General features: G+C 36.2%; 1 protein-coding gene across 3 annotated transcripts in view; it reads left to right on the top strand.

The window, feature by feature from the left end:
* Positions 1-5: 5 nt before the first annotated feature.
* The window catches only part of skic2 (SKI2 subunit of superkiller complex), a 50,462-nt gene continuing 23,141 nt past the window's right edge, over positions 6-27,326 (top strand). Inside the window, exons 1-19 of one of the 3 annotated variants that reach the window (XM_005170047.4) lie at positions 6-57; positions 890-1,011; positions 2,660-2,781; positions 2,886-3,003; positions 3,801-3,915; positions 4,005-4,079; positions 4,284-4,337; positions 5,205-5,362; positions 5,453-5,617; positions 7,400-7,545; positions 7,984-8,130; positions 9,167-9,251; positions 9,336-9,442; positions 9,525-9,671; positions 11,885-11,984; positions 12,084-12,296; positions 15,114-15,224; positions 15,342-15,453; positions 21,898-22,016. In XM_005170047.4, the coding sequence (XP_005170104.1) occupies positions 45-57; positions 890-1,011; positions 2,660-2,781; positions 2,886-3,003; positions 3,801-3,915; positions 4,005-4,079; positions 4,284-4,337; positions 5,205-5,362; positions 5,453-5,617; positions 7,400-7,545; positions 7,984-8,130; positions 9,167-9,251; positions 9,336-9,442; positions 9,525-9,671; positions 11,885-11,984; positions 12,084-12,296; positions 15,114-15,224; positions 15,342-15,453; positions 21,898-22,016 (2,229 nt within the window). In that variant the 5' untranslated portion in view covers positions 6-44. Of the gene's footprint in view, positions 258-889; positions 1,012-2,659; positions 2,782-2,885; positions 3,004-3,800; positions 3,916-4,004; positions 4,080-4,283; positions 4,338-5,204; positions 5,363-5,452; positions 5,618-7,399; positions 7,546-7,983; positions 8,131-9,166; positions 9,252-9,335; positions 9,443-9,524; positions 9,672-11,884; positions 11,985-12,083; positions 12,297-15,113; positions 15,225-15,341; positions 15,454-21,897; positions 22,017-27,326 lie in introns of all 3 variants that reach the window. The other 2 variants (XM_073930921.1, NM_001044901.1) reach the window with 2 other exon arrangements.

The raw sequence follows: 27,326 nt of genomic DNA, 5'->3' as shown, positions 1-27,326 counted from the left end.
GGACTGCCTGAAACTTTATTGAAACTGGAGAACTGCTGAGTGACATGGACAAAATAGGTATGGAAAATATATTATTACTGTTTCATCAAAGATCTGCAGTTTCAAGTGTTTGACTTTCACGGAGTAATAATATATGGGGCCAGCTCAGTATTTACTTGCTATGAATCATAAGTCGCTCACGTGACAGCCAGCTCTGCAGCTACATTGATAACCAAACTCCTGACAGTAATGAAATGAGTTTATGAGCATCTTGACAGGTCTTCTGCGGGTCTTAAAAAGTTTTAATTAGCTCTTTACAAGTTTAAATGTCCAGACTTTTATGTAGAAAGGCACAACTTTAATTTCTGAAGTCTGAAATGTGTTTAACACTCTGGAAAACAGTATAGTATCCTCTCTCTCTTCTGTATTTTGCTTTTCTAAAACAAAAATCGAAACTGCTAACATTGTTAATCAAAGAATGTTTACTTAAAATGAAAAATCAAAACTTAATTGGGGTTTATGCAAGAACAAGTTTCTGTAAATGATATATTTGTTTCGTTTTTTTAATTAAAGAAACAAGATCTTTCTAAGAAATTCTCAAGTAAAAGTGTCTTGATTTAAGAATCTGTGAACATTTGCACAGAAATCAAGATGAAAATAATAAGAAAGAGTGTCACTTTTAAAAAATATACGGTCAGGAAGTTTTTAAACCTTAGTCTAATATTGTATAAAATGAATTAAAAGGTAATGAATGTGCGTATGAAGTTGCATTATCAAACTGAGTCACCGAAACAACTCAGTTCATGCTTTCAGTGTATTTATTATTTATTTCCTTCGGATTATTCTTGATCTTTAATTTGCCAGATTTATTCTTGTATTTGATAAACCACTGTATATTCTCTGTCTGTAGATTTGCCCCCAGTGGGTCCTGATGACTTGCCCCTGTCTCTGCTGGAGATGGGCTGTTCTGGGAGATTTGAGCTCATCACACACACACTGCCCAAAAACAAACCCCTGCCTCCGCACAGCACTGTAAGTTATTTATTAATAATAAAAATACTACTAATAATAATAATTTGTGTTTTCTAATAAATATCTGTGAAATAGGGGTTTTCCCGCCTTAAAAAGCAGACATGTAATAATATTGGGAGTTCAGATGCAAAAATCTCTAAATACTGTCTGAAGTCTTTCCTAAAATTATTTTTTTTTTCCTCAGCCTCCTATGTTTATATTCTATTATTTCACTTTAAGGTCAATGAAAAGTCACTATAACAGTAACATTACTGAGCATACACATAAAATTAGAAAAATACTAATTTTAGAATAAAATATCTAACAGCATTTAGAGGTTTTTGTATTTAAACTCTTCATTTACTTGTCAAATATAGGGTACAATATAATGTGTCCTGTTTGATAAAATTTTTTGCTGGGCAAAATCAATTACTGTTGTGTATTTTTACCATTATTTACAGAAGATAAGCTTTAAAATGTCATTTAGTGTAACAGTAGTAAACTTTATATTAAATGTTAGAACAAGAGTCATTTGATGACATATTAAAAGACTTTATTAAAGTATTATAGAGCAGCTCCAAAATGCAAATTAATTGTTATTTTTAATCTGTAAAGTTTTTCATTTCACTTCAAACCATATGGTTTTACCCAGATAATTTTTATAATTTAAAATGTAATAGCATTTTATTTAATGCAGGTCAGAATACATATACATTTAGTCATTTAGCAGACGCTTTTAGGATGCATTAAGCAATACACACAAGAAGTGCAAATTATACAAAGAAGAAGAGTAAGGAAGAGGGGTATTTTTAGAGAGAGAGAGAGAGAGAGAGTGAGATAGAGAAGAGTGTTTCTACAGGTGGTTTGTCAAGCCCACTCACCTGTGTGAGGCACACTCAGAATTTGTGCTGGATGCTTTTATTTAATACCCTAATTAAACGAAGAAACCAGAATCCTCTCTTGGCTATATTTCTTAGCTAGAGTTTTGTTTTGATTTATATATTACCACACAAGGTATCTTGATGGGTTCAGCGGATGAAGCTAATGTCCACTCACTTTTATTAAATAAATAAATTGAGTGAAAAAGAAGAATAAAACAAATAGCAGAACAAAACAAAAATCCTTTACTTTATCCTCAATTGAGAATAAAGGGCCAAAGACCTTCAGTGTACGGAGGTCAGTTTAAGCAGGCTGCTGGTTTGTATGCTCCAGCCCTTGTTGTTGTGTGCGCACCTTTGTTTTAAGCTATCAATGTTTGATATGTTTGAGGATATCTGTTAATACATAGAAGAAATCCATTTTTGTTCTCTGGAGCTTAGTAATTATTCCCTAGGGTGATACACTTGAATCAAAATATAGCAAAGCATTTCTTCTATTATATCAGCATTTGGGCAGTCTTCCAGGGGTCTTGTCCTGCAAGGCCATAGCTCCTAGCTGGCTAAGAATATTCTCCTCTGAAGATAACGCTCCGAGACTTTCAGCCTTTTTGACCCAATTCAGTACGTCGTTCTTGACCTCTTCAAACTCTCTGTCGAAAGCATCTCTCATACTGTTTTTTAGTTATTACCTGTGTAGATAAAATCACTTTTGTAAATTTAATTAGTTGCAGACATCAATATGTGAATCACCTTTTCCTAGGTTTTACACAAATATTCTCTGTTTTCATAAGCTCCCACATGGACTGCCTCCTACTTGTCTGGATTTAAAGACAGAGGTAGAAAAGCGTTTTCTGCGAGATCCTGCTTGGCTCCCGGTACATGATGTAGATGATGCCTTCAACAAGTTCCTTAAGTATGAAATCAGACATAATTCAGAAGATGGTGCTTGTCTTTGTTATGTATATAAATATGATCACATCTTTAATTGGTTTGGTCTATGATGAATTTATTCCTCAGGATAAGTAAGAGAGAAAAAGAAGTGGACTCTCTCCTGCACTGCTCTCTGTCTCAACTGCATTCTGGTCTGTCTGTGGTCAGAGATCCAACCACCGGCATGCTGCTGGATTTCACTGAGGTAACATTGGAAAACATTGAAATACATTCTACATCTGCTTCTTTGCATTTATTTGCCTACCCTTGTTATTATTCAGACATTGTTCTGTTCCTGTTGGCAATTATAAAGCTGTAAAAATTATTTTAATCTATTGAAAAAACATCTAAAGCAAAAAATAAATAAATAAATAAATAAATAAGAGTTTCTTTGGTAGGTAACTTGACCTAAAAAAAAAAAAAAATTAAATTAATACTAAATGGATTTATAAAAATGCTAATTAAAAAATAAATGACAAAGCTTAAAAATATTCAAAATTTATATGAATCAAATAATAGTATATGAATAATGCTAAACTGACACTGTATAGGGTGATTTCCATGGGAAAAAAGTAAGCTGAAAGCGGTTTGGAAGCAATCCTTATTTAGCTTTTAGTTCTCTGCCAGGACTGTTCTCTGAAGTTGCATGTGCTTTTAAACTCGCTTTTAAAGTGTAAAAAAAATTCAAAATAAAACATTTTTGAATACTAAATCACCTTTATTTTTTGAAGTATGCGATAAAATATTTCAGATTCTTATTTAATATGCTTTCTTGTTTGTTTGTTTGGTTTTTTTTAAATAAACCAAAATCAAGTGTAGTAGTGCAACAAGATTATGTTTGTTTTATTTTTTGTTTTGTAAACCAACAATGACTTTAACAGTCATTATTTAAAACAATAAAAACATGGTCAACCGTTCGGTAAAGGGGCAGTCAAAGGGTCAATATTGTATTTTTTTTAATCATGTGTTCAATATTGTTGTTGTTTTTTCCCTTTATGCCAGGTGTTGTTAGAGGACACAGGTTTGTCTGCAAAAAATTCACTCTCGTTACAAAGACAGCCTGGACCTCCGTCAGAGAGTCTGCGAGGGAGCAACACAAACTATCCATTTCTGCCAGGTACAGTACTTTGCATTCGAATGTTTTTTGTAAAAATTAATTTCTAAATGATATACTTTTTAAAATTCAGCTCTTCTTTGTATTCCCAGCTGGAATGGAAGAACTGACTTTAGAGCAGATCAAAAACAAGTCAGAGCTGGAAGAAGACATTGACTTTGAGAAAGGTTGGTTGTCTGTTTTTGTTTCATGTAAGTCCATTACCTTCTAGCTACCTTGATGGTTGTAAATGCATGTAGAAGAATAGAAGAAAAAATAACTAGGACATATAAAAGAGAAAATATTAGTCTGTCTTGTTTTTGTCAGTAGGCAGTAATTTGTGAATGTTTGTGAGAGAAAAAAATGCCGCAACAATTTGTTCCATGTCTTAGATTTGATGACAGTTCCTCCTGGGCTGAAGGCTGGTATGGACTTCAGTGACAAAGGTCTGATTTTATTGCTTCCCACACACACGTGCAGATGCACACTTATATAAAGTTGAAAGTCAGAATTATTAGCCCCCTCTGTACATTTTCTTTTCCCAATTTGTGTTTAACGGAAAGAAGATTTTTTTTTCAACACATTTTAAACGTAATAGTTTTAATAACTCATTTCTAATAACTGATTTATTTTATCTTTGTAATGATGACAGTAAATAATATTTTACTAGATATTTTTCAAGACACTAGCATTCAGCTTAAAGTGACATTTAAAAGCTTAACTAGGTTAATTAGGCAAGTTAGGATATTTAGGCCACTCATTGTATAACAATGGTTTGTTCTGTAGACAGTAGAAAAAATATAGCTTAAGAGGACTTATAAAATTGTCCTTAAAATGTTGTTTTTTAATGAAAAGCTGCTTTTATTCTAGCCGAAATAAACAAAAAGACTTTCTCCAGATGAAAACATATTATAGGAAATACTGTGAAAATTTCCTTCCTCTTTTAAACATAATTTGGGAAATATTAAAAAAAAAAAAAACAAGAAAAAAAAAACAGAAGAGCTAATAATTTTGACTTCAACTCTATTTATGGAATGCATATAATGTCATAATACTATTTTTAGTCATGCATTATTATGCAAAAATGAAAATCTATCATTTATTAAACCTCATGTTGTTTTAACTTTGCATGACTTTGTTCAGCAGAACACTAAGAACATGTTGTTTACTACTTTGACACACAAAAACATTTCTAAACCCCGTTTAACTTTTTACAAAAGAAATGAAGAATGTCATTCAGGAATCATCATGACAGTGACTAAATAAATGACAGATTCTCATTTTTGGGTGCATTGTCACTTTTACGCCTTTAGAAGCCAGAAACACGAAGAGTGAGGTGAACCTGCTGTCGCTTCTGTCTACTTTTGATGATGTCCTTGATGCTCCGCCAGAGGACAAAGAGGGAGTCTCACAAAAAGAGGAGATCGTTAAACTTCCCAGAACTAACAGCCTGGAGGATCTGGGCATTAAAGTGTGTTTAACTTTAAGAAGCAAACAATTCTTAGCCGTTTGAGTATCTAAACACATTGAGTAACTGGCATGCTAATATTTACTCCTCCAGGATTCGGGCAGCTCGCAGCCTCAAGGGAACACAGGCAGTCTGACTGAACAAAAGAAGAAAAACCTGGAAGAAGAAAAGGGAGACAATAAAAAATGGGCCATTCCGGTGGACATCAGCTCACCGTGTGCTGACTTCTACAAACGGATCCCTGATCCAGCGTTTAAGGTCAGAACCCAGCATATTAGTTTATATAAAGGGGTTTTCAAGCATTAGAACAAACAATCAAAAAGTAATAACTGTCATACATTTTTACTATGATTTACAGAAAACACACACTAAAATCTCATACAGTATAACAATAGTTTAAAACCAAAATCTTGTATTTCGAACAAGAATCATTTAATAACATTAAAAGACTATTTAAAGAGATAGTTCACCTGAAAGATTGTTTCGGCAGTTGTAAACAGCCTACCAAAGTGAACCTTTTGGGAAGATTGTTTTGGTTGAAGCTGTGAGCTATCTTTGGTGGATGGCATATTGGTAGGTGTGTTCTGGAACTTTACCTTATTTGACGTGCAATTGAATTGTAACAACATCCAACACCACAACACCAATAATTAGCATGTTTCATACCTTTAAATCACCTTTTAGACTGTCATCATCATGCAGACATGACTTATTAAACATACATTAGTTCTGTACAAGATTTTGTATTACAATGTACTGCTTTTTCTATGTTAATATAAGCATGGATGTAAAATCCAAGTCCAAGAAGTCAAAGTCCACTCAAGTCTCACGTATTTTACAGTGTTTAACAAATAAAACAGGTCCCACTTTATATTAAGTGGCCTTAACTAATATGTACTTACACAGGAAGTAATAATTTGTTACAATGTACTTATTGTGTAAATACATGTATTTACTGTGTACTTATGCTTGATTAAATACATGCATGTAATTACATCTGTAGTTAACTTTTGTAATTACATTTGTAAATACACTGTTGACCATCACTTACACCTTAACCCTCCCTTAAACCTACCCATGCCACCAAACCTGTTCATAACCCAACCTCTATCCCAACTCAAAAGCACCACAAGTGTTCTCAAATACATTATAATTACAGTAAGTACATTGTATTTATTTTTTTGATGTAAGTACACAGTAGTTAAGGACACTTAATATAAAGTGGGACCATAAAAGATATTCTAAAATCATGGAATCTTTGCTAAAAGTAGTTTATACTGAATGCTAAAACCTCATGTTTTTTCCCCAATTTCACTGCTCTTAACTTCCATTTATAAGCAGATATTTTCTTATTATTGTCATACTGTAAATCAATTAGTTCCAAACTTTTGTGTTTCTTTTTTTCAGCTGAACACAAAATAAGATATTTTGAAGAAAGTTGAAAACAATTGACATCCATTATTGAAATGCAAATATTGATGTCTAGATAAAGCTTTTTATCTTTCTTCAGAATCACTTCTTTTGTGTTTAGCATAAAGAAAGAAAGTCAAATAAGTGTGTGACAATTGCAGGGAGATTAAACGATGACAGATTTCAGTTTTGGGTGAACTAGTGTAGTCCTAAAAAACAAAAGTAATTGTCATTTGAAATCTTATTAATTTTTCACTATCCTTCAGACCAGTATGTTTTACTTACTTATCAGCAAAATGTTTTTTTAATTATTTAAAACAGAATGGATTTAGTGTGATCACTTATTATTTGAAGTCGTATTGAGTGTTTTGTTTAAGTTTACGAAAACAAGTTTAATTACAATGACAATGAACATCATCTTTTCCATATTTTGATATCTGAAACATTAAAAGTAGCATTTAATATGCTTTCGTTGTTTATAAAATCACTTGTATAAATGTTTTGATGCGGACAGCAAAGGGGCACATCTTATGTCTGATGCATTAGATATTGTGCAAAGCTGGTGCACATGATTTTTGTCAGTTTGTTAAAATTTATGCTTGTTTTTGGTCTATTCTTGCTTCCTATCAGTATCCCTTTGAGCTGGACGTGTTTCAGAAGCAGGCTATTCTCCGTCTGGAAGCTCATGACTCTGTCTTTGTTGCGGCTCACACCTCAGCCGGCAAGACTGTGGTGGCTGAATACGCAATTGCACTTTCCCAGAAACACATGACCAGGTGTGTATGTGAGAGCCAGTGTCTGCCAATTGCATCATTTCATACCTCTGTCCTTTTTTTATATCTAATATGCCACCGCTTGAAAGTTTAGTGTCTGCATTGTAAGATTTTTTGCTTAATACAAAAATAGTAATATTATGGTAAGTATTATTTTAAAAAGTTTACTTTTTGATTGAGCTTAATTTTCAGCATTTAATCTCAAGCCTTCAGTCTCACATGATCCATAAGAAATCGTTCCAGTAATCTGCTGAAGAAACATTTCTTATCACTACCGTCAATGTTGAAATCAAGTTGATTGAATGAAGTTGATTTTCTTTTTAAATTAGATTTTGAATTAATTTTATAATTAAGTAAATGTGACTTATCATGACAATCTAATAGCTAATAAATCTAATAGCAATCTATAGCTCAATCTAATGTGACTGTTTGTCCTGACAGGACCATTTACACCTCCCCCATTAAGGCCTTGTCCAATCAGAAGTTCCGAGACTTCAAGAACACATTCGGTGATGTGGGACTTTTGACTGGAGACGTGCAACTGAACCCAGAAGGCTCATGTCTCATTATGACCACTGAGATTTTGAGGTGATTACATCATAGAAAGTAATAATTTCCGATTTTATAATTCATAGTTTGACATGTAGATTTTAGATTTTTTTTGGAATCAGTGGTTTAATGGGATAAAAAAAAATGGCGGCTCGTTACAAACCATGTTGGTTTTATAACTGAAAACCATGACAGATTTGATTAAACTTAACTTACACCTTAATTAAAAGGATAAATAAAGTTTGATCAACATATTTGCATACATTTAGAGAAATGCTGTTCCCTAAAGTTTATTTCTCTAACATACTAACTAGTGGGCACTGAACCGCTTTAATTAAAGTAAACGTAATAGTGCATAGTATTGTTTTCAAGCTGTCTTATTAATGTCTTCCTGGAGTTGAAACACTGACAGAGTGGTTACATGAGATTCTTTTTTTATTTTGGTCTATTTTAACTAGTACTGTAGTACTCTTGGTCCACTGCTATTTAAAACTGATATCTTAAATAACCCCATATCAGGAGGCAAATAAAACCAGCATTTATTTTTTAATTTATTTTTATTTTTTTATAAATTGGTAGAACTTTAAAGATAAAATTTTTCATTGATTATTAGAATTGAGTTGCACGGTAAAGTTTATTGATGGGTTATTAATAAACAAAATGGACTAAAAGGTCAATCTTGGGTTTTAAGAATCATTATGTATTCATTAAAAAGATCTATATACGTACAAGACATGTGTTTGGTACAGAAGCTTACTAAACTTTAAAAAAAATGCTGAAGAATTTCAGCACAAATACCATTTTCCCCCTAATTGTAATTAAAGGTTCACACAAAAATAAAAATTTACTCACCATCTACTTGCCCTTAAGTGGTTCCAATCAAAGTACATAGAAAAGCGATAGCCATTGACTTCCATAGTATGAAAAAAAAACATAGTAAGGAACTCAATGGCTACCAGTTTTCAACATTCTTCAAAATAGCTTCTTCTTTGAACGAATGGAGTGAGAGTGAAAGATGACAGATTTCTTTATTTTTAGGTGAACTGTCGCTTAATCATGTTTTCCTCCTGATCAGATCGATGCTCTACAATGGCTCGGAGGTCATCAGAGATCTAGAATGGGTCATTTTTGATGAGGTTCACTATATCAATGATGCAGAGGTAAATCATCCACTAATAAATATAGTTCAGTTTTACTTTTCTCTTTACCGCATTCAGATGTCACATAATGTTGTTGTTTTTCAGAGAGGAGTGGTGTGGGAGGAAGTGCTTATCATGTTGCCGGAGCATGTTAGCATCATCCTGCTCAGTGCCACAGTGCCAAACGCAGTGGAGTTCAGTGAATGGATCGGGTGTGTGTGTGTGAAATCAAAGCAAAGTTTATCCTGTTTCATGTTAACTGTGTAGATCACTCTGTGCTTTCTCTTTCCTCAGGCGCATCAAGAAGCGACATATTTACGTGATCAGCACAATTAAGAGGCCTGTTCCTCTAGAGCACTATCTCTACACAGGCAACAGCACCAAGACTCAGAAAGAGCTCTTCATGTTGCTGGACGCAACTGGAAACTTTCTTACTAAAGGGTAAGTTGAGCTGCCATCAAAAAGCTCTAAAATGGTCTGAGGTAGGAAGGTTTCAAGTACGCCTGAATTCAAATTCTGCTTCTTTTCCTGTCGCTGGAAGTTCCTTCTGATCACATTTCAAAGGCAGTGACTTTTGCTGCCTTCTCTATTCCAGGGGTTCCCAAACCTTTTAGCCCGCGACCTCCAAAATAATAATGTCAGTGACTTGCGACCCTCGTTTTTCAAGGTGGTTTTACTGTAAATATACAAACAATGCACACACAACTATAGGCATATATAAACAAGAGCATATTGACAACACAAAATTGCAACAGTCTAATAACCTGTTTTTTATAGTCATTTATTAATTTCATTTTAATATAAAAAAATTAAAGGCTGATGGCCGATTTTTATTTATCTGTTGTTGTTGTTGTTGTTGTTTCTTTAATGTAACTATTAACTATCTTCTGTGGGTTATGAATAAAATATAGTAATTCTAATAGTTAATAAAATTAATTTGAGTTTTGTAAATCACTAAGCGACACCCCATGTTCATGAACAACATTTACACACTTTTAATGGCTTTTCTAGCAAGAAGCTAGTATTGTAGTACGCAAATATCCCATTAGCTGTCACCAAAGCTCTCCCTCTTTTTTCACATGATTAAATCCTTATGCTGTCTTAGAAGTCTGTCTGAAATCCATTTTACAAGGTTCTTTTGTGTGCAAACGCTGCCTCCAGTGTCTGATAGGGCAGCAAGTCAGTTGTCTTAAGATTTTTGACAAAGCCATGGTTGTGATATTTTATTTTTACTTTTTATATAAAAATGCATTATAGATTTGTTGTAGAGGTCATTGTAGTCCACTTTTTTTTTGTCAAAATCTTTTAACCACAATGTTTTTGTCACTTTTGTTTACAGTCCTGTTTAGTATGTACAAATACTATGTTCTATTTTCTTATACATTAATGACTAGGTGCTTAACCTGCAATCTAACATTAATCTTGTGTTACCCTCACCTTTATGTAAGTACACTGTAAAATATTAAGTGCAAAGTATATTATGCTCACCCAGGCTTCAAACATTTGCAATTATATAATGCAATAAAAACAGAATTATGATACTCTTATTTCTCACTAAGCTGTACAAAATAAATACACCTTGTACCATAATTACTAGAGTGCTCCGTGCCTGCACAATCCCTTACATATGATGTATGTTCCACAAAAACGGATATTTCCAAAATCTTTAATAATCAGTAGCTTGGCTTAGAGGTTATTACACTTGAATTACAAATTTAATTTAAGTCATAGTAGTCAATTAAGTCATTTAAGTTTACAGTAGAGTTCAGTACCTTAGTGTTTAATGTCAATACCTTTAAAAAGTAATGAGGTTAAATTGTATTTGTGCAAAACGTGGGTTTCTCTAAAACTTTCAAACTTTTTTAGTCTTTTTGTGTAATGTTTGTTCTAAAACACTACTGTCATTTTTAGCTGGCCTGCTGAAGATCTTTGTCCGAACCCAAATGGGCCTGATGGGTTTGCTCCTAATTTTGATCTTTTTACACCTGGACTCTGGCTTGTGGGGTAAATGAGCTGTCATGTGATGCATTTCGATTAGCGTGAGAAAGATGCAAAAATGCATGCCAAGGAGGTGAAACGAAGGTTTGCGTCTGGAAATTATTTTTATTGTACAGGCAGCTCAGGCCCTGTTGGACTTCACTTTCGAGGTCTGATTACAGCTCTGCTTGAATAACATGACTGTTGAGAGGTTAATATCATAATACAACTTGCACAAGTCAGGGAAGACAGGAAAAATCAACAAACTAAAAATGTTCACATGCTCCTTTTCATGAACATCAAAATGGTAAGATATTTATCTTGACCGGGAGTTATATTCTGTAGGGCTATCTCTAGAGATATAATTGAAACTGTATGAAAAGTATCAGTAATGTTTTAAATTTTCCAAAAAATTGTGTCACTGTTCCCTAGTTTAGGTGTGTAAAAGTGTGCAGTCAACATCCATAACAAATGTTATTAATAAGACATTATAAAATGGGGTTCGACGTAATTTTTTGAATATTTGGGGAAAAAAAAGAATTACGATTTTAAAAGAAAGCTAATAATTGTACCCATTGCCAGCTGTACATTATAGTTGGACTTGTTATAAATGTTTAGCTAAGGGCTGCTCAAAATGAATGTAAATACACCTTAATGAAGACTGTTTTGTTTTTCAGCTACTACGCTGCAGTGGAAGCCAAGAAGGAGCGCACTAGTAAACATGCACAGTCTTTTGGCACAAAGAACGTATCGCAGCACAACACAACAGCCAGTCAGGTCAGCATCCATCTTTGAATCTACTCTCTAACATAATACATCTCTTTTTCTAATGGCAGTGTTTTGACAGTTTTCTGCATCTTCCTTCTGCACTGTTAGGATCGTGCGGTGTGGCAAACGCTGTTAAATTATCTGTCTCAGAGGCAGCAGACTCCAGTGGTGGCATTTACATTCTCTAGGACACGATGTGATGAAAACGCTCGCTCTTTGACCTCTCTGGACCTCACCACATCCATAGAGAAGAGCGAGATCCACTCCTTCCTGCAGAAGAGCCTGACCAGACTGAGAGGAGGAGATCGACAGCTACCACAGGTACTGTACATGGTCAACTTTTTATTGGCCAATCAGATATCTTTAAAACAAAGAAGGAAAAAGCTGAAGGCCATTTTAATATAATATAATATAATATAATATAATATAATATAATATAATATAATATAATATAATATAATATAATATAATATAATATAATATAATATAATATAAATTGTATCATTGTATTGTGTTGTAATATAATTTTTTTTCTATGGATATACACTCACTGGCCACTATATTAGGTACATCTTTCTAGTACCAGGTTGGAGCCTCTTTTGCCTTCAGAACTGCCTTAAAGGGTTTCAGCAGGGTGTTTTTATGCTGCGTTCACACCAGACGCGGAATGCGCGTCAAGCACGACTGATTTACATGTTAAGTCAATGCAAACATGCGAATAGACATCCTGCGGCGCGTTACGCACGAATGGCGTGGTGCGAATGGCGTGATACGCGCAAATTGATCGTTTTGCGCCTTTGACGCGCTAAACACACCTTTCGCGCAAATCACTCCTGTTCAAAAATCTGAACTTCAGTGGACATTCGCGTGGTGTTAACCAATCAGGAGCTTGCTCTTGTTGGGGCGTTATTGTGACGTATCGCCTGTTGTCGGTGTCCCGGGGGAAATCCTCCAGCCAACACCGTTAATCAAACTGGGCTTGGCTCAGTCAGAAGCACCGCTGAAAGTCTCCGTCATCCAGGTTCAGTTTCTGTAGGAGTTTATGAGTTAACAGAGCTGGATGCACCTCTGAAAGGATGTAGTGGACTCAGACACGACCCTAAACGTATTGATGCTGTTTTTCAGCCTTCATAAAGCACATAAACACTGTTATTTTCTTCTAAAAATTCCTAGTAGCCATTTAGCATTAAAGCTAGAGTCACCTGGCAGACAGAAGCCCTGCCCATCATGCAAATCCGTGTCTGTTCTGAAGTGAATTTTGACGCGCAAATGAAGTGGATTTGACGCACAAATGAAGCAGGGATTGATGCGCGAATCAAGTGAAAAAACTCAAATGTTCTCGCGGCTATTTACGCGTGAATCGCACGTTTATCCGCGCGTTCCGCATCTGGTGTGAACGCAGCATCACACCTCTCGTATGGAAAAAGTCAGGAAAGTGGGTGTGTCTAGCTCTGTTTAGGTGGGATTGTCGGGGGAGGGAAAAGGGGAAGGATTTGAATAAAAATGGGAGTTTCCATTTGGGCACGCGTTGATTTTCACCGAGGAATTGACAGTGACTGTGTTTAATGACGGTGGAATGTTTGATACAGCACGTCGTATAAGAAAAAAAAATTTCTGCATTTCTCGGTAACTCAGATGCACTCGGTAGGTCAGAAAGCCGTGTGTGTAGACTATCTAGTTACAAAATGCAGAGAAAATTAAACAGGACGGTCGGGAATAGTGTTCAGTGAGACACTATACAGTGTTCACGTTTACACTCGGAGAGCAGCAATTACAGCAGATCTTTCAGTCCATAATATTGTAGTGATATTAACGTAAACTAAGTAACTTAGAAATAATTTTGACTAAGATCTGTCTTTAAACACTGAAAGAGTACTGCTGATGGTAAGAACTATAACTTTTTCATCTAAATGAACAAAGAAAGGGCACTAATGGCATACACTTACCAAATCTGTAGACAGGACAATCAACAGCAAGTAGAGCTGCGTCTTTTTTTAAAGGAGACGTGCAGCAAACCTGGATTTCACCATGTCCAGATGTGAAAAGCTCTCGGGTGTGGGTTCCGCACAAACGTATTTCTGCCGCATGTCGCGTGCATTGATCCCCATGTGAGTCCAGTTGTGCTCTCATAGATGGAAAATGAAAACAAAACCTTTGTTGCAGCACATTATAAAAGCAACACTGACGACCCGGATCTCCAAACAATTCTTATTCTTTTCCCACTTTTTTTGGCAACACAACGTGTCGTCTCTCTGCCGTTTGACCACTGTTTCAGGTACAAACAGTCTTCGAAGCTAGCATGCATATTAATGAAGTTGCACCCCATACACAATAGAGCGCACTGATTGGTTTGAACCAAGTCTTACTTATGAATTAATGCAGCACACTCAGAGACGTATTACAGTACTCCCAGGTACAGACGTCCAGTCTACATGCTGAAATACACGCCATCTCATGGCCGTGACGCAGCTTCAAAAATTTGTTTCAAACAGGAAGTACAAATTTGCTCGAAATAACGCAATTTTCACTTTTTAGTGAACTGTATGTGTTAGCAGTATGGGACGCATATACGACTGTCAAGTGTCAACAGCTAAAAAAATGTGTTTTGGTGTTTCGTGACCCTTTAATACTTCATGTCATGAATTTAACAGGGTACTGGAAATATTCCTCAGAGATTTTGGTCCATATTGACATGATAGCATCACGCAGTTGCTTTTTTGAAAATCAAATGTATGCACACGAGTTTAAAACCCAGTGTTTCCAGTCTAAAAGGATCCATAGCTTTCAAAAACTGCCACATGATGCATCTTCGTAATTGAGTAATTTTATTGTTGCCATTTAATGATAATAAAATAATAAATACTACTATTTGTATTATTATATGAATGAAAGTCTAATTAGTTTTATGCCCTGTGTACTGTTCAAATACACAAGTTTGTAATGTATTAACAGTTAATAATTTAGACTATATTTTGAAATATTACAATTGTTTACAATTTTATTTAAAAATAGCATACATTGTTTGATTATTAATTGATAAATTTGTCAAATTTGTGTTCAATATAATAGTCATATGTACTTACCTTTTATAATAAAACATTTCATTTTAATGATGTTTGTGTTGTTTTGTCATCACAGATCCTGCTGATGCGTGATTTGTTGAAGAGAGGGATTGGTGTTCATCACAGCGGCATCCTGCCAATCCTGAAGGAAGTCATTGAAATGCTCTTCTCCAGAGGTTTAGTGAAGGTTTGTCTTTTGAATTTCTATGGTAATCTATATCTGGTCTTTATCTGGGTAATCTATATCTGGTTGACGAAATTTTGACTAAGAAAATATATATTTTTTTCTTTCTCACTCTTTTAGGTTCTGTTTGCTACAGAGACTTTTGCCATGGGTGTGAACATGCCTGCCAGAACTGTTGTGTTTGACAGCATCCGCAAACACGACGGCACGGGATTCAGAAATCTGCTGCCCGGTAGGCCTATATCAATAATTAATATATCGACTTATAGCAAAGTCTACAGACATGAGCTCAATCATTTTGGGTGTTTATCATGTGTTTACATAAAAAAAAATGCCACCAACATTTTAGCTAATTGTTCACCTCAAATGATCTCAGCTGAAGGTGTCAGAAGCTCAGAGAACTTCTTTATAAACAATGGTTACTGCACAGTTAAAATTAAATGATTAATAATTCATAACATTTGATTGTTTAACTTATTTTATTAAATTGATCAGTTTTCAATTTTATTTAAGTTATAATTTTTGTGATATACATTGATATGTTGAAATCACTTGTAAAAAATAATTTGATTCAACTTTAAGATTTAAGTCAGCCACAGTTATTATATTTATACTCATATAGTGTGAAAGCTGAAGAATAGGTGAAGTTTCACATGTTCCTGTAAACTACTGATGATTCGGAAGAAGTTGTTCAAATGAGCTTGCTTTTAGAGCTGCAGTCCACTTCCATGAAAGTGACCGTTCTGTTGATGGGCAAGGTTGATGAAGACAGGAGTCATGATGATGATGAGCCATGGAGGAGGCAGGGCTGACGACACCAGGGGGCTGACCAATGACTGTAAAAAATACGGACGACGCGACAGCCCTTTTTCCCATTGAACGCCTTGAGGGCAAAACGCCTGCTTGACGGGCACAAACTGTCGCAAAAGACTGCTGAAATTGGAGCCAGACATGCGCAGAAGGATTGTCTGATGGAGCCAGAGGAGGAGCCGCGAAAATGAGCAGAGTCGAGCTTCCAATCAAACGCTTTATGTAAAATCAACTACGCCCCCCGAACTTCTCAGCATGCGTTTGCTGTCATATCAACACAGATGGATGTAATAACGTTAACAAATACGAGGGTTTTATATATTCAATCGCGCCAGCTCCGGGCCGCAGCGCATAACTTACTCGCGGCGTCGCGGACTGATTCCGGCTCGCATGCGGCAGCGCCGGCTCGCTCGGCCGCCGCATCTGGCTCGATTGACTCGGGCTGGAATTGGGTAGTGAGTCCAGGCATCCGGAGAAGGTCCAGCAGAGGTAACATTAGTCAGTCTGAGCTCTAAGAGATAAGTCTCCGGCAGGCGAGAATCTAGCCGGAACTGTGTTTTGCTATCTGGGTGGCTAGGCGTGTATCAGCAAACTAATAAAGCCCGAAAAAAGCCCTGAACTTAGCGAATAAACAGTGTTCCACCAGGATCATGTATGTCAGAAACTATAGTTTACTGCTGAACTCATTTTGTCATGGTAAAATAACACAGAAATCGAATAATAACATTTCAGTCTACTTCAGTCTCCTGCCGAAGCTCAGACGCCGCGCTTTGAGAAACTGTCAATCACAGCTGTCAATCACGATGACACGCCCAGCATAAATTTACTGCTAAAAACAAACTGTTTACAAAAATGAAGATCTGCACCTATTTCAGCACAATAACCAGTGCCTTAATCGACCAGAACTATCTTTCGGGACATTTTATTGCAAGTGTAATATTTTTTTTTATTTGGGCTCAAGTCTCCTTCATTAACACGGAGAGGCGGGCTTTATGACTTGTACTGCAGCCAGCCCCCAGGGGGCGATCTAACGGCCGAAACCTTCACTCAAACGTAGGCTTGCGGCACACTTGGGGCTGACTGACAGTGGCAGTGCAGGTGGTGGAGCCATTTAAAAGTGCTTTGAAATGTGCATTTGTTTTATTGGAAGTTTGATGTCATCTCAACTGAAAAATGAAGAGAATGTGGGAAGAAGAGTAGCTTCTCCCTTTAAAAAAAAAACGGCCAATAGCGTTGTTTTTATCACAGTTCTGCCAGTGAGAGTTTTCGAGATCAAGCACATCAAATGAAAAGCAAATCTGAAGGGTCTTGAAGGGGGGCGTGACATGTCAGATAGTAGAGAGCATTTGATTGGTTAGGACTTGATGAGAAACTGAAGTATGAGGGGATGTGAAAAAAATGGTTAATCCATTTAGGTGGAAGTGACAAACTGCAAGCTTTGGATGTTTATTTCAGTTTTAAATTTTCTAAACGGGAATTATGACACTTCTTTAGAGCACACTAGATAATATATCTCCTTAACTGAAACTAACAACAAAAATTTGTATTTTAACTTCACTTCACCTTTAAGGGTGCTTTTCACATTTGGTTCAATTGCATGGTCCCTTAATGAAGAGTTTGACTGCATCCATTTGTCATGAATATAATGATAATGTTCAAATGGAGAAGAGAGTTGTTTACTACTCAAGTTGAGTAGAAATTTAGATATTCGTTCTCCCTGCGTGTAGCATGTCAGAAAAGTGAGTGGTTGAATAAAAGCACAATTTGATCAATAAATACATGATTAATAGTGGTTAATTTTCCTGATTTAGTGAACTGTGTTCATCAAACAGTACCCAGACCACCAAACTGTGTTCACAATAGCTGACTGCATTGAACTCTGAAGTTAAACAACCCTTGGTGCACACTAAAAGTGCTAGAGTGAAAGTGTTTTCTCAGAGCAGAGGTCAGACATAGTAGTTTCAGATAATTCTGGAGACAGCGGATGAAGAGACACTCCACAAGTCTAGTAAAGCTCCAATGAAATAAAAATAAAAATGAAGATGTTAGTTTCAGTCTGTTAGTTTAAAGATCTATTTGCTAGTTTGCTCCAAAACAGTGACAATTTGCATTTAGAAAATATAAAACTGATATCAACATTTAAAGCTTGCAGCTTGTCTCTTCTGCCTAAATAGATCAGTTTTTTTTCACATCACCTCATACTTCAGTTTCTCATCAAATCTTAACCAATCAAATGTTCTCTAGTATATGGCATGCTCCGCCCCCTTTAATTGATGTTTTTAAGCTCAACCACTTTCTCTGGCAGAGCTATGATAAAAACAAAACACTACTGGCTGTTTTTATAAAAGGGAGGAGCTACTCTATGTTCCACCCTCTGTTCATTTTTCACTTGAGATTGTTAAATACAATCAATTACAAAATGCACATTTCAAAGCACTTCACCAGACCTTTAAGTTTACTTCACTGACCTCCTCTGCATTAAAGAGCCCCTATTATAGGTTATGCCACTATGGGTTAGGTTCGGGGTGAAGTGTCTGAATAAAACTCAGGGCTGGATTAAGCTGAACTGGCGCTCTAGACGAACGGCGATCACGCCACCTTCAACCCGAAAGTTACCGGTACACGGATGAAAGTGAGGACCAGTAGGGAGGGGGTGGGTATCGCGGATGAAAGTGAGGACCGGGGGATTCGTGGACACCGCCCTCACTATTCTGCCACCCAAGGCGGCCGCCTAGGTCACCTCTATGGACGTGCCGGCCCTGATAACACTGGTGAGAACCGGGTACTTTGCACTATGGTGGTGGTAAGCATGTTTCGGGTGGCTGCTGCGGTCAGATCCTTTACCAATGTTGGCAACCCGAGAGTTTCACAGACCATACCAAAATGCTGAGGATGGGGGGTGGTTGAAATTATGGGAGTTTTCCGGAATAAATAACAAAATGCGTGGGTGGCTGGAGATGGGTCTGAAATAGAGTGTTGGCAGGTATGCTCGCACATACACTATTCACTCTGACTACTTCTATATGGAAGTCCCTGGGATAATTAGGTAAAAATAAATGCATATTATTAAACCATGAAAGTTTTCTTTGACCTTGCATGCATATCAGACTGCTGTTAGAGACCCTTAAAACCAAAATATGACCCTACTAAATGTATAATAGGGGCTCTTTAAATAGCCCCAGATGTTCGGCCAACTCACTATCAACTCAGCCATGTTGCGGTGGCCGGAGCTTCCCTCTGCACAGTCATTGGCTTTGGCTTTCTACTTTGGGGTGTGCATTGTTGCAGGCTCAGGCACCTGGATTAACTTTACCAACAGTACCGGCTTCACTGCCTGCTAAAAAAAACAAACTCATTTGCTGCTTTACATGATAAATAATCACAAGCGTGCTTGTCTTTGGATTTCGTTGTCTGGACATACCTTGACCAGCATCTCTCTAGCACATCTGTTGCAGTTCTTATTGTTTAAAATGATAATCATTTTGTATTACCATAACAATAGACATTATAAGAGCTGGCAGGTACTTGTGGCGCAGATGTTGCAGGCAGACAGACGCCGATGGCCAGGTGTTTGATGAACTGGCCGTCTCTAGTGAATGAGCAGATTAATTATGCTGGATTAATGCAGATGTGACCGGACGTCAGTGAAACAGAAAATACAGCAGGAGGCCTTTGATGCGTGTGAGAGATAACCGAGTTTGTTTAAATCTGGTTTACTTTAGTTTCAGTAATAATTTTTTTGAAAAAGAGTGATAGAGAGAGTGTGTATAGCCTTAGATTGGCCTGTTTTAGTCATCACACATTGCCAAAATTACACTTTTAAAAAGTGTATTTACATTTTCTTTAAGAAATAAAGATATTTTTGGAACACTCAAATGAATATTTATAACAACTAAACACAATTAAACACTCTCTCAGTAATCTGCTATGATGTTGAAGGGGTGGTCCACTACGATATCTTATTTTAAACTATAGTTGATGTGTAATGTGGCTGCGTGAACATAAACAGCATTTCTAAATGTAATACACTCAAAGTTGAATGCAAAGGGAGACATTTGCTTTTACAGAGTTAGCTTGGCAAAGCCTACAGCAAACAAAGTTTTGGGACTACAAAAAAAATACATCCAGGATAGTGAGATCACAAACACTTCAGGTTACGTGCCTACACCCCTCGCAGCAGAGGGGTGTGGCCAGAGGCGCTGTAATGTTATAGCAGAGAAAGCTAAAATATCTTCCAAATGCTGCTATTTCCACAGAGCTTGTTCTGTCTGCATTTGGGCTTCCAAAGGACATGACAAAAAGAGAGAAGTGCTTACAGTTTAATTTTAATTATGTTCCAGAGGATTATACAACAGATATAGCTGGCACTTGACAAAGGAGAGCTCCCAGAATCTCTCCCAGTTCAGTGCTGGATTCGACTAAAATCTCCTCAAAGAAGCAGCAGCTCCAACTATAACAGAAGAAGCTGTGGATTGTGAGCCACAACCTGGAAGTATTTGTATTTGTTAAAATGTATCTATTACATGCACAGTTTCCAGCGTTAACGGTATGTTGTAGCGACATAAACAAGGAGAATGCTGTTTGGCACCATTACCAATTTAGCTACAAATTTATATTTATTCATCAAACCCCTATAGACAACCACAGTCTTTACCAGCACTGCAGTGTCTTTCTATGTGGCTGTTTTCCGTGCATTCTACATCTCAGATAACCAACTTGCAAAAGATATGTGAACGTTTCATATTACTTACACATGCTTATTCTGATAATTGCAGCACATTATGTTAGCTTACCAATCAGAGCCTCTAGAGGGTGGGCCTTTAGGAGGAACTAGGATATATGACAGTTGTTTTTATGTTAGCTGAGTAGCTGTATATAATCAAAGTAAGATATATGGACAAACTAATGGGATATTCTCCCATTAGGGATATTGGGATATATATATATATATATATATATATATATATATATATATATATATATATATATATATATATATATATATATATATATATATATATATATATATATATATATTATTATTTTTTTTTTTTTTTTTTAACAAATGAAGCATGAGCACACATTGCTTTGCATCTTATAAACATAACCAAGCCTTAAAAATACACTCTGGACCACCCCTTTAAAATAAAATCATATGGTTATTGCTGTACTGCAAAAAAATATATAATAATTTTTAGAGTCAACATTCGAAGTACTGCCATCAGTAAGATATCTCAATGTTTTAGAAATCTTTTATTCTAACCAAAGTGGCAAAATTTGAAATGTAAAATACTGTAAACACATTTTTTTTACAATTGAAATCTTTCCAAATAATATAATGTGTGTGTGTATATATATATTATATATATATTATATTTTAACATCACTTAATCACATACATTTAATGCAAATGAAATAAATTAAAGAAAATCAAATTGCAGATTTGTTTTACTGACCATATGTCAGCGTAGTATTTGTTGTACAAATATATTATTATTTCAAAAACAAAACTCAATGATTATTGGATTTATTTTCAGTGATTATTGAAAAAATGTCACAGTGGCAAACCAGTAACACTCTCAACTGAGAAAAGGATGTGTATGACCTGTATGCAAGTGACACAACATGAATGAATACAACAGAACACAATACAATGAGTGAGTCTGTCCACACTGGATGAACCAATGTGAAATGATGCTTGTTTCTGTTTGTGACGTAACACAAAGTACAAATAACGACACAAAATAGTTTGCAACAGTCTGGTATTGACATGATGTGACATGTCTGAAATGCGATACATACTTTGACAGCATTGTTTATAAGTGCTGCAGTGCTAAACTGCGTTTGTGTGTGTGTTTGTGTGTAGGCGAGTACATTCAGATGGCGGGTCGTGCCGGCAGAAGAGGTTTGGATGCCACAGGAACTGTTATCATCCTCTGTAAAGCTGGAGTTCATGATATGGGAGAACTCCACTCAATGATGCTGGTCAGTAAATACCTATTAAAACTTCGCTTTACTACCTTCTCATTTTCCATCAGTCTTAGTACACGATGTAACTACAGAAGAGTCAAGCTTTAAAAAAGAAAATTATTGAAACTCTAGTAGTTTGAGTGAGATGCTAATGGTCTAATCTGATTGAATGATTTATGCTAAGCTAAAAGTGCCCCTGCCACACCCAGAGATCAGCTAAATAGATTCAAAAATGGTAAACCTCAACTGTTTAACTCTAGGGGAGTTGTAAAATGAGCCTTTTCTGAAGTAAAGTGTTCTTTTAACTACCATTGCTACATTTTTTGGCATTAACCATTTTTTATATTTGTGTTTATAAAAATGCGAGAAAACCTTTTGAAGCTTCAGTCATAAGAAAGTTATTTCGTCCATAATTTCCTTCATTTTTAAACCGCCATTACCTCTGCTCCCTTCGTGTAATGCAGGCTTTGTAATGATCTAGGTAGATAAATCCCAGCTCCTCTTTTTAACTCACAGCCTCGTTATTCAATTTGGAGCTGAATACAGTCAGCTTTGTTCTTTTTTTAGACTCACGCAGGCTGTGAGAGCGCCTCTGTCATCCTCTTGTGAATGGAGTGCTGATGAAATGGGCTGCTCTTCATTGGAGTGTCCAGCCTGCTGAGTTCTTTTAACCTCTTTGTTTTTCACTTCATGGCCTTGCAGTCAATTAAACCTCTTTACTCGATTCACTGACCCTGCGTACTGTCATTACAGCTAGCACTGTTTGTCATTTTGCCCTCCGCATGGCATCCACACTGATAAGAGCTGATGTGCATCATTTTTAAATTCACAAAGTCATCATGAAAATTAATATGAACCATTTGTATTATATAATATTGCAGGTTTATAATAGTTAGTCTACTTTGCACATTTTACTTTTGACAATTATGTCATTACAATTGAAAAAAGTATGTCACATTTTACAACTGAATCAAATTAACTTTTCTATTCCTATCTGTAACATCCTTTATGTTCATCTCTTTACTGGTGCAATGGCGGGGCCAACCTGTCAAACCACAAACTTTACAAACCGATAGTCAGATCTTAGTGAACAAAATCTAGTCCAGCTATCGATTTTTGTTTTGTTGTTTCATTCAGATATGCTTGTTTTCGGAAATGATACCTTTACCATCTCTGCACAAACAAACAAAGTCTTTTTTTAATCTTTTTTTTAATCGCATAACAAACTTTAGATTTTAAGCAGGCTGGCAAAATCAGTTAAAAACACGTATGCAATACCTTGTAAATGAGTGCTTTAAACTCAATACTACAAACAGGGTTATCTTTAAAACAGGCCAGGGGTGTCCAAACTCAGTCCTGGAGGGCCGGTGTCCTGCATAGTTAAGCTCCAACTTGCTTTAACACACCTGCCAGGAAGTTTCTAGTATACCTAGAAAGGACTTGATTAGCTGGTTTAGGTGTGTTTGATTAGAGTTGGAGCTAAACTCTCCAGGACGTTGAGTTTGGCCACCCCTGATCTAAGCTGTTGCCTAAAAGTTCTTTAAAATCCATGCTAATTTTCCATTTGGTCTGAAGTCAATCAATTACAGAAGGTTAGTATGTTTTTTTCATCAGATATGTTGTCTGATGAAAGCCAGCATCAGTATTTCATTTCTGCGGATTATTGATGTCGTTTTTCTTAAAGGGGAAATTCATTCATTTAATGTTTGCTTTCTAACTGGTTTAGTGGAACTTAAACCATGTAATTTCTTGAAATAGATACATTACTGCGATGGACATCTGCGGTGGTTCAGTTATGAGTCCATACAGCATGATTCCACCTATCCTGACCTCTGTTAATGCACATTAATAATGGATACTGTTTGAATTGAATTTTTTTCCTGTGACGCACTTGGCTAGCTTATCTTTGACTGGACCGTTGTTATGAAATAAGGAACTGTGCTGGGGAATAAGGAAGTTTTATGAAAAAAATGGGATGTCTTGGTCACCCATATGGGAGACTAAACAGTGATTTTTAAAACTGAGCTAAAGCAGCTCCAAACTGTTATGAACAGCAGCGAGCCGAAAGGAAAACTTTACATAATGGCATGCCCTTTTAACGCATAATGCAAAAGACCTTTCCCACGTCATGACGCTAATTTTTCAGCCAATCAAGGGCACCCTCTTTTCATGGACCCTGGTGCTTTAACCCCAACTAGCCCTTACGTTAATCCGGCCCTGGTCATGCGGTTTATGTGTTCAGTGTATAGGAATATATGAATACTTGAGAAAACAAAAATTGTTGACTACTGGTGCATTTGAAATGGGATACATTGCCCACTGAAGGAAACGTCGGAGTTAAAGCCATCATGGCTACCATATTTGAAGGATTTCAAAGGTTACAACTGATGGTCTCTTTGGGCTTCCATCATTTTTCTGTGAAGTGTAAACCCTTCAAAGGCATTTCCCATTGGAATGGATTGCAATGATTGTGCGGATGAGCATAGACTTTCTTTACAAAGTGACATTTCCCCCTACAGGTCTGGCATGCATAACACTGTCTTTTCTTCTCCAACCAAAATAGCAATCTCTAGGCAAGAACCCATAGCACTCTAACATCACATGATAGTAGAGTTTAGCATGTGTAGATCTTCAAAACAAATGCACTGATTTAGTTTAGTTTATTTTTTGTTTAGAAATTCTATTATTACAATTAAGCATGGAATGTTGTGTTTCCACTCTCCATTTGAGCTGCCCATGAGTTTGACTCTGTCCATTGAGGATGAGAATCAGTGTGGTTTCTCTGAAATGGACCCAGAATCTATGCGAGGATCAGGTCTATGTCGTGGGCGTCATGGCAACAGCAGCTTATGCTGTAACAACGCACAGTGTGAAGGGCCAGTAGTGTCTGCACCTCCACTCTATGTCGACTCCATTTCCCCACTCGATCTACACGGATAAGCAAAAAGAGTATTGATATACACATGCATTGTGTATTCGTACTATTATTTGTCATGTTTGAATCAGTTCTGCTTTGTCTGTACACCAAAGCTCAGTCGATGAATGAATCGATGCTAATGGATGATTGAAATGAATAGAGTTAAATAGGGGATTCTATAGTTGGACATACATTTTGCATTTCAGAAAAGTAAGGGGGAAAAACTGTCCACTAACAGATTTTTTTACATTATCTGATAAATATTATATTGGATAAAAAAAAAATGTATGGCAGTGTTTGCAAAACATACTTTCTTTTTTTACTTTTTTTATTAAAAACAATATATATATATATATATATATATATATATATATATATATATATATATATATATATATATATATATATATATATATATATATATATATATATTTGCTACTCTACCTTGGTAACAGTCCTTGACGGTAACAGATTGACAATCTTAAACTTTTTAGCCACAAACCCCACTTGCTAGGGTTAATGCTAATAGCACACAGCTCAAATGAAATCACCACTGATGATTTGTAAACAGAATCTACTGTAATCAGTAATAAGTTCTGCTTTCTCTTTGATATCATGGTGGTAATTTTTATGTATTACTCATCTGAATATTTTCTCAAAGAGAAAACAGAACTTATCAGTGAGGAAACTTGACATAACTTCCTGTGTCTTACATACTTGTGAGAGATTATTTTACCAATTTAAAGGCATATACAGTAAGGTCCATAATTATTGGGATATCGACTTAATTTTAATATTTTTGGCTCTATACACCAACACGATTTGGAATCAAACAAACAAGATGTGCTTTAACTGCAGACTGTCAGTTTTAATTGGATGGTATTTACATACAAATCAGGTCAATGGTGTAGGAATTACTACAGTTTGCATATGTGCCTCCCACTTGTTAAGGGTCCACAAGTAATTGGACTAAATGATAATCATAAATCAAACTTTCACTTTTTAAAACTTGGTTGCAAATCCTGTGCAGTCAATTACAGGCTGAAGTCTTGAATGAATGAAGACTTCGTTCACTTACATTACCAGATACTGCATTTCATTCCTGGTGATGCTTTGCAAGGCCTCTACAGCAACTGTCTTTATTTCCTGCTTGTTCTTGGGACATTTTCCCTTCAGTTTTGTCTACAGAAAGTGAAATGCATGCTCAATCAGATTTAGGTCAGGTGATTGACTTGGCCATTGCATAACATACCACTTCTTTCCCTTCAAAAACTCTTTGGTTGCTTGTGCAGTATGCTTTGGGTCATTCTCCATCTGCACTGTGAATCACCCTCCAATGAGTTCTGAAGCATTTGTTAATATGAGCACGTAATAGGAGCAGAGAATATTGCCTAAAACACTTTAGAATTCATACTGTTGCTTTTGTCAGCAGTCACATCATCAATAAATACAAGAGAACCAGTTCCATTGCCAGCCACACATGCCCACGCCATGACACTACTACCACCCTGCTTCACTACTTAGGATCATGAGCAGTTTCTTTCTTTCTCCATACTCTTCTTTTTCCATCACTCTGTTACAAGTTGATCTTGATCTCATCTGTCCATAGGATGTTGTTCCAGCACTCTGAATGCTTTTTAGAACTGTAATCCGGCCTTCCAGTTTTTGAGGCTCATCAATGGTTTATATCTTGTGCTGAACCCTCTGTATTCACTCTGTTGAAGTCTTCTCTTGATTGTTGACTTTGACACATACACCTTCCTCCTGGAAAGTGTTCTTGATCTGGCCAACTGTTGTAAAGGGTGTTTTCTTCACCAAGGAAAGAATTGTTTGGTAATCCACCACAGTTGTTTTACAGGGTCTTCCGGATCTTTTGTTGTTACTGAGCTCACTGGGGCGTTCCTTTTTTTTTCTTGAACAGTTGTTTTGGCCACGCCTAATGCTTTTGCTATCTCTCTGCTGAGTTTGTTTTGTTTTTTAGCCTAATGATGGTCTGCTTGACTGAGAGTGACATCTCTTTGGGTCTCATCTTGAGAGTTGACAGTTACAAATTCCAAATGCAAATAGCACACTTGAAATGAACTCTGGACCCTTTATCTGCTCATTGTAATTGAAATGATGCTGAAATAATACACACCTTGCCGTGGAACGGCTTAGAAGCCAATTGTCCAATTACTTTTGGACCCTTAACAAGCGGGAGGCACATATTTAAATTGTTGTAATTCCTACATCGTTCACCTAATTTGAATGTAACTGCCCTCAAATTAAAGCTGACAGTCTGCAGTTAAATCACATATTGTTTGTTTCATTTAAAATCTCTTCCATTGGTGTATAGAGCCAAAAATGTTAGAAATGTGTCAATGTCCCTATATTTATGGACCTAACTATATATGGTAACAGCATAGAGA

The sequence above is a fragment of the Danio rerio genome, chromosome 19 (assembly GCF_049306965.1).
Source record: "Danio rerio strain Tuebingen ecotype United States chromosome 19, GRCz12tu, whole genome shotgun sequence".
In the NCBI taxonomy this organism is placed as follows: Eukaryota; Metazoa; Chordata; class Actinopteri; order Cypriniformes; family Danionidae; genus Danio; species Danio rerio.
This window is presented reverse-complemented; position numbering and strand designations above follow the sequence as displayed.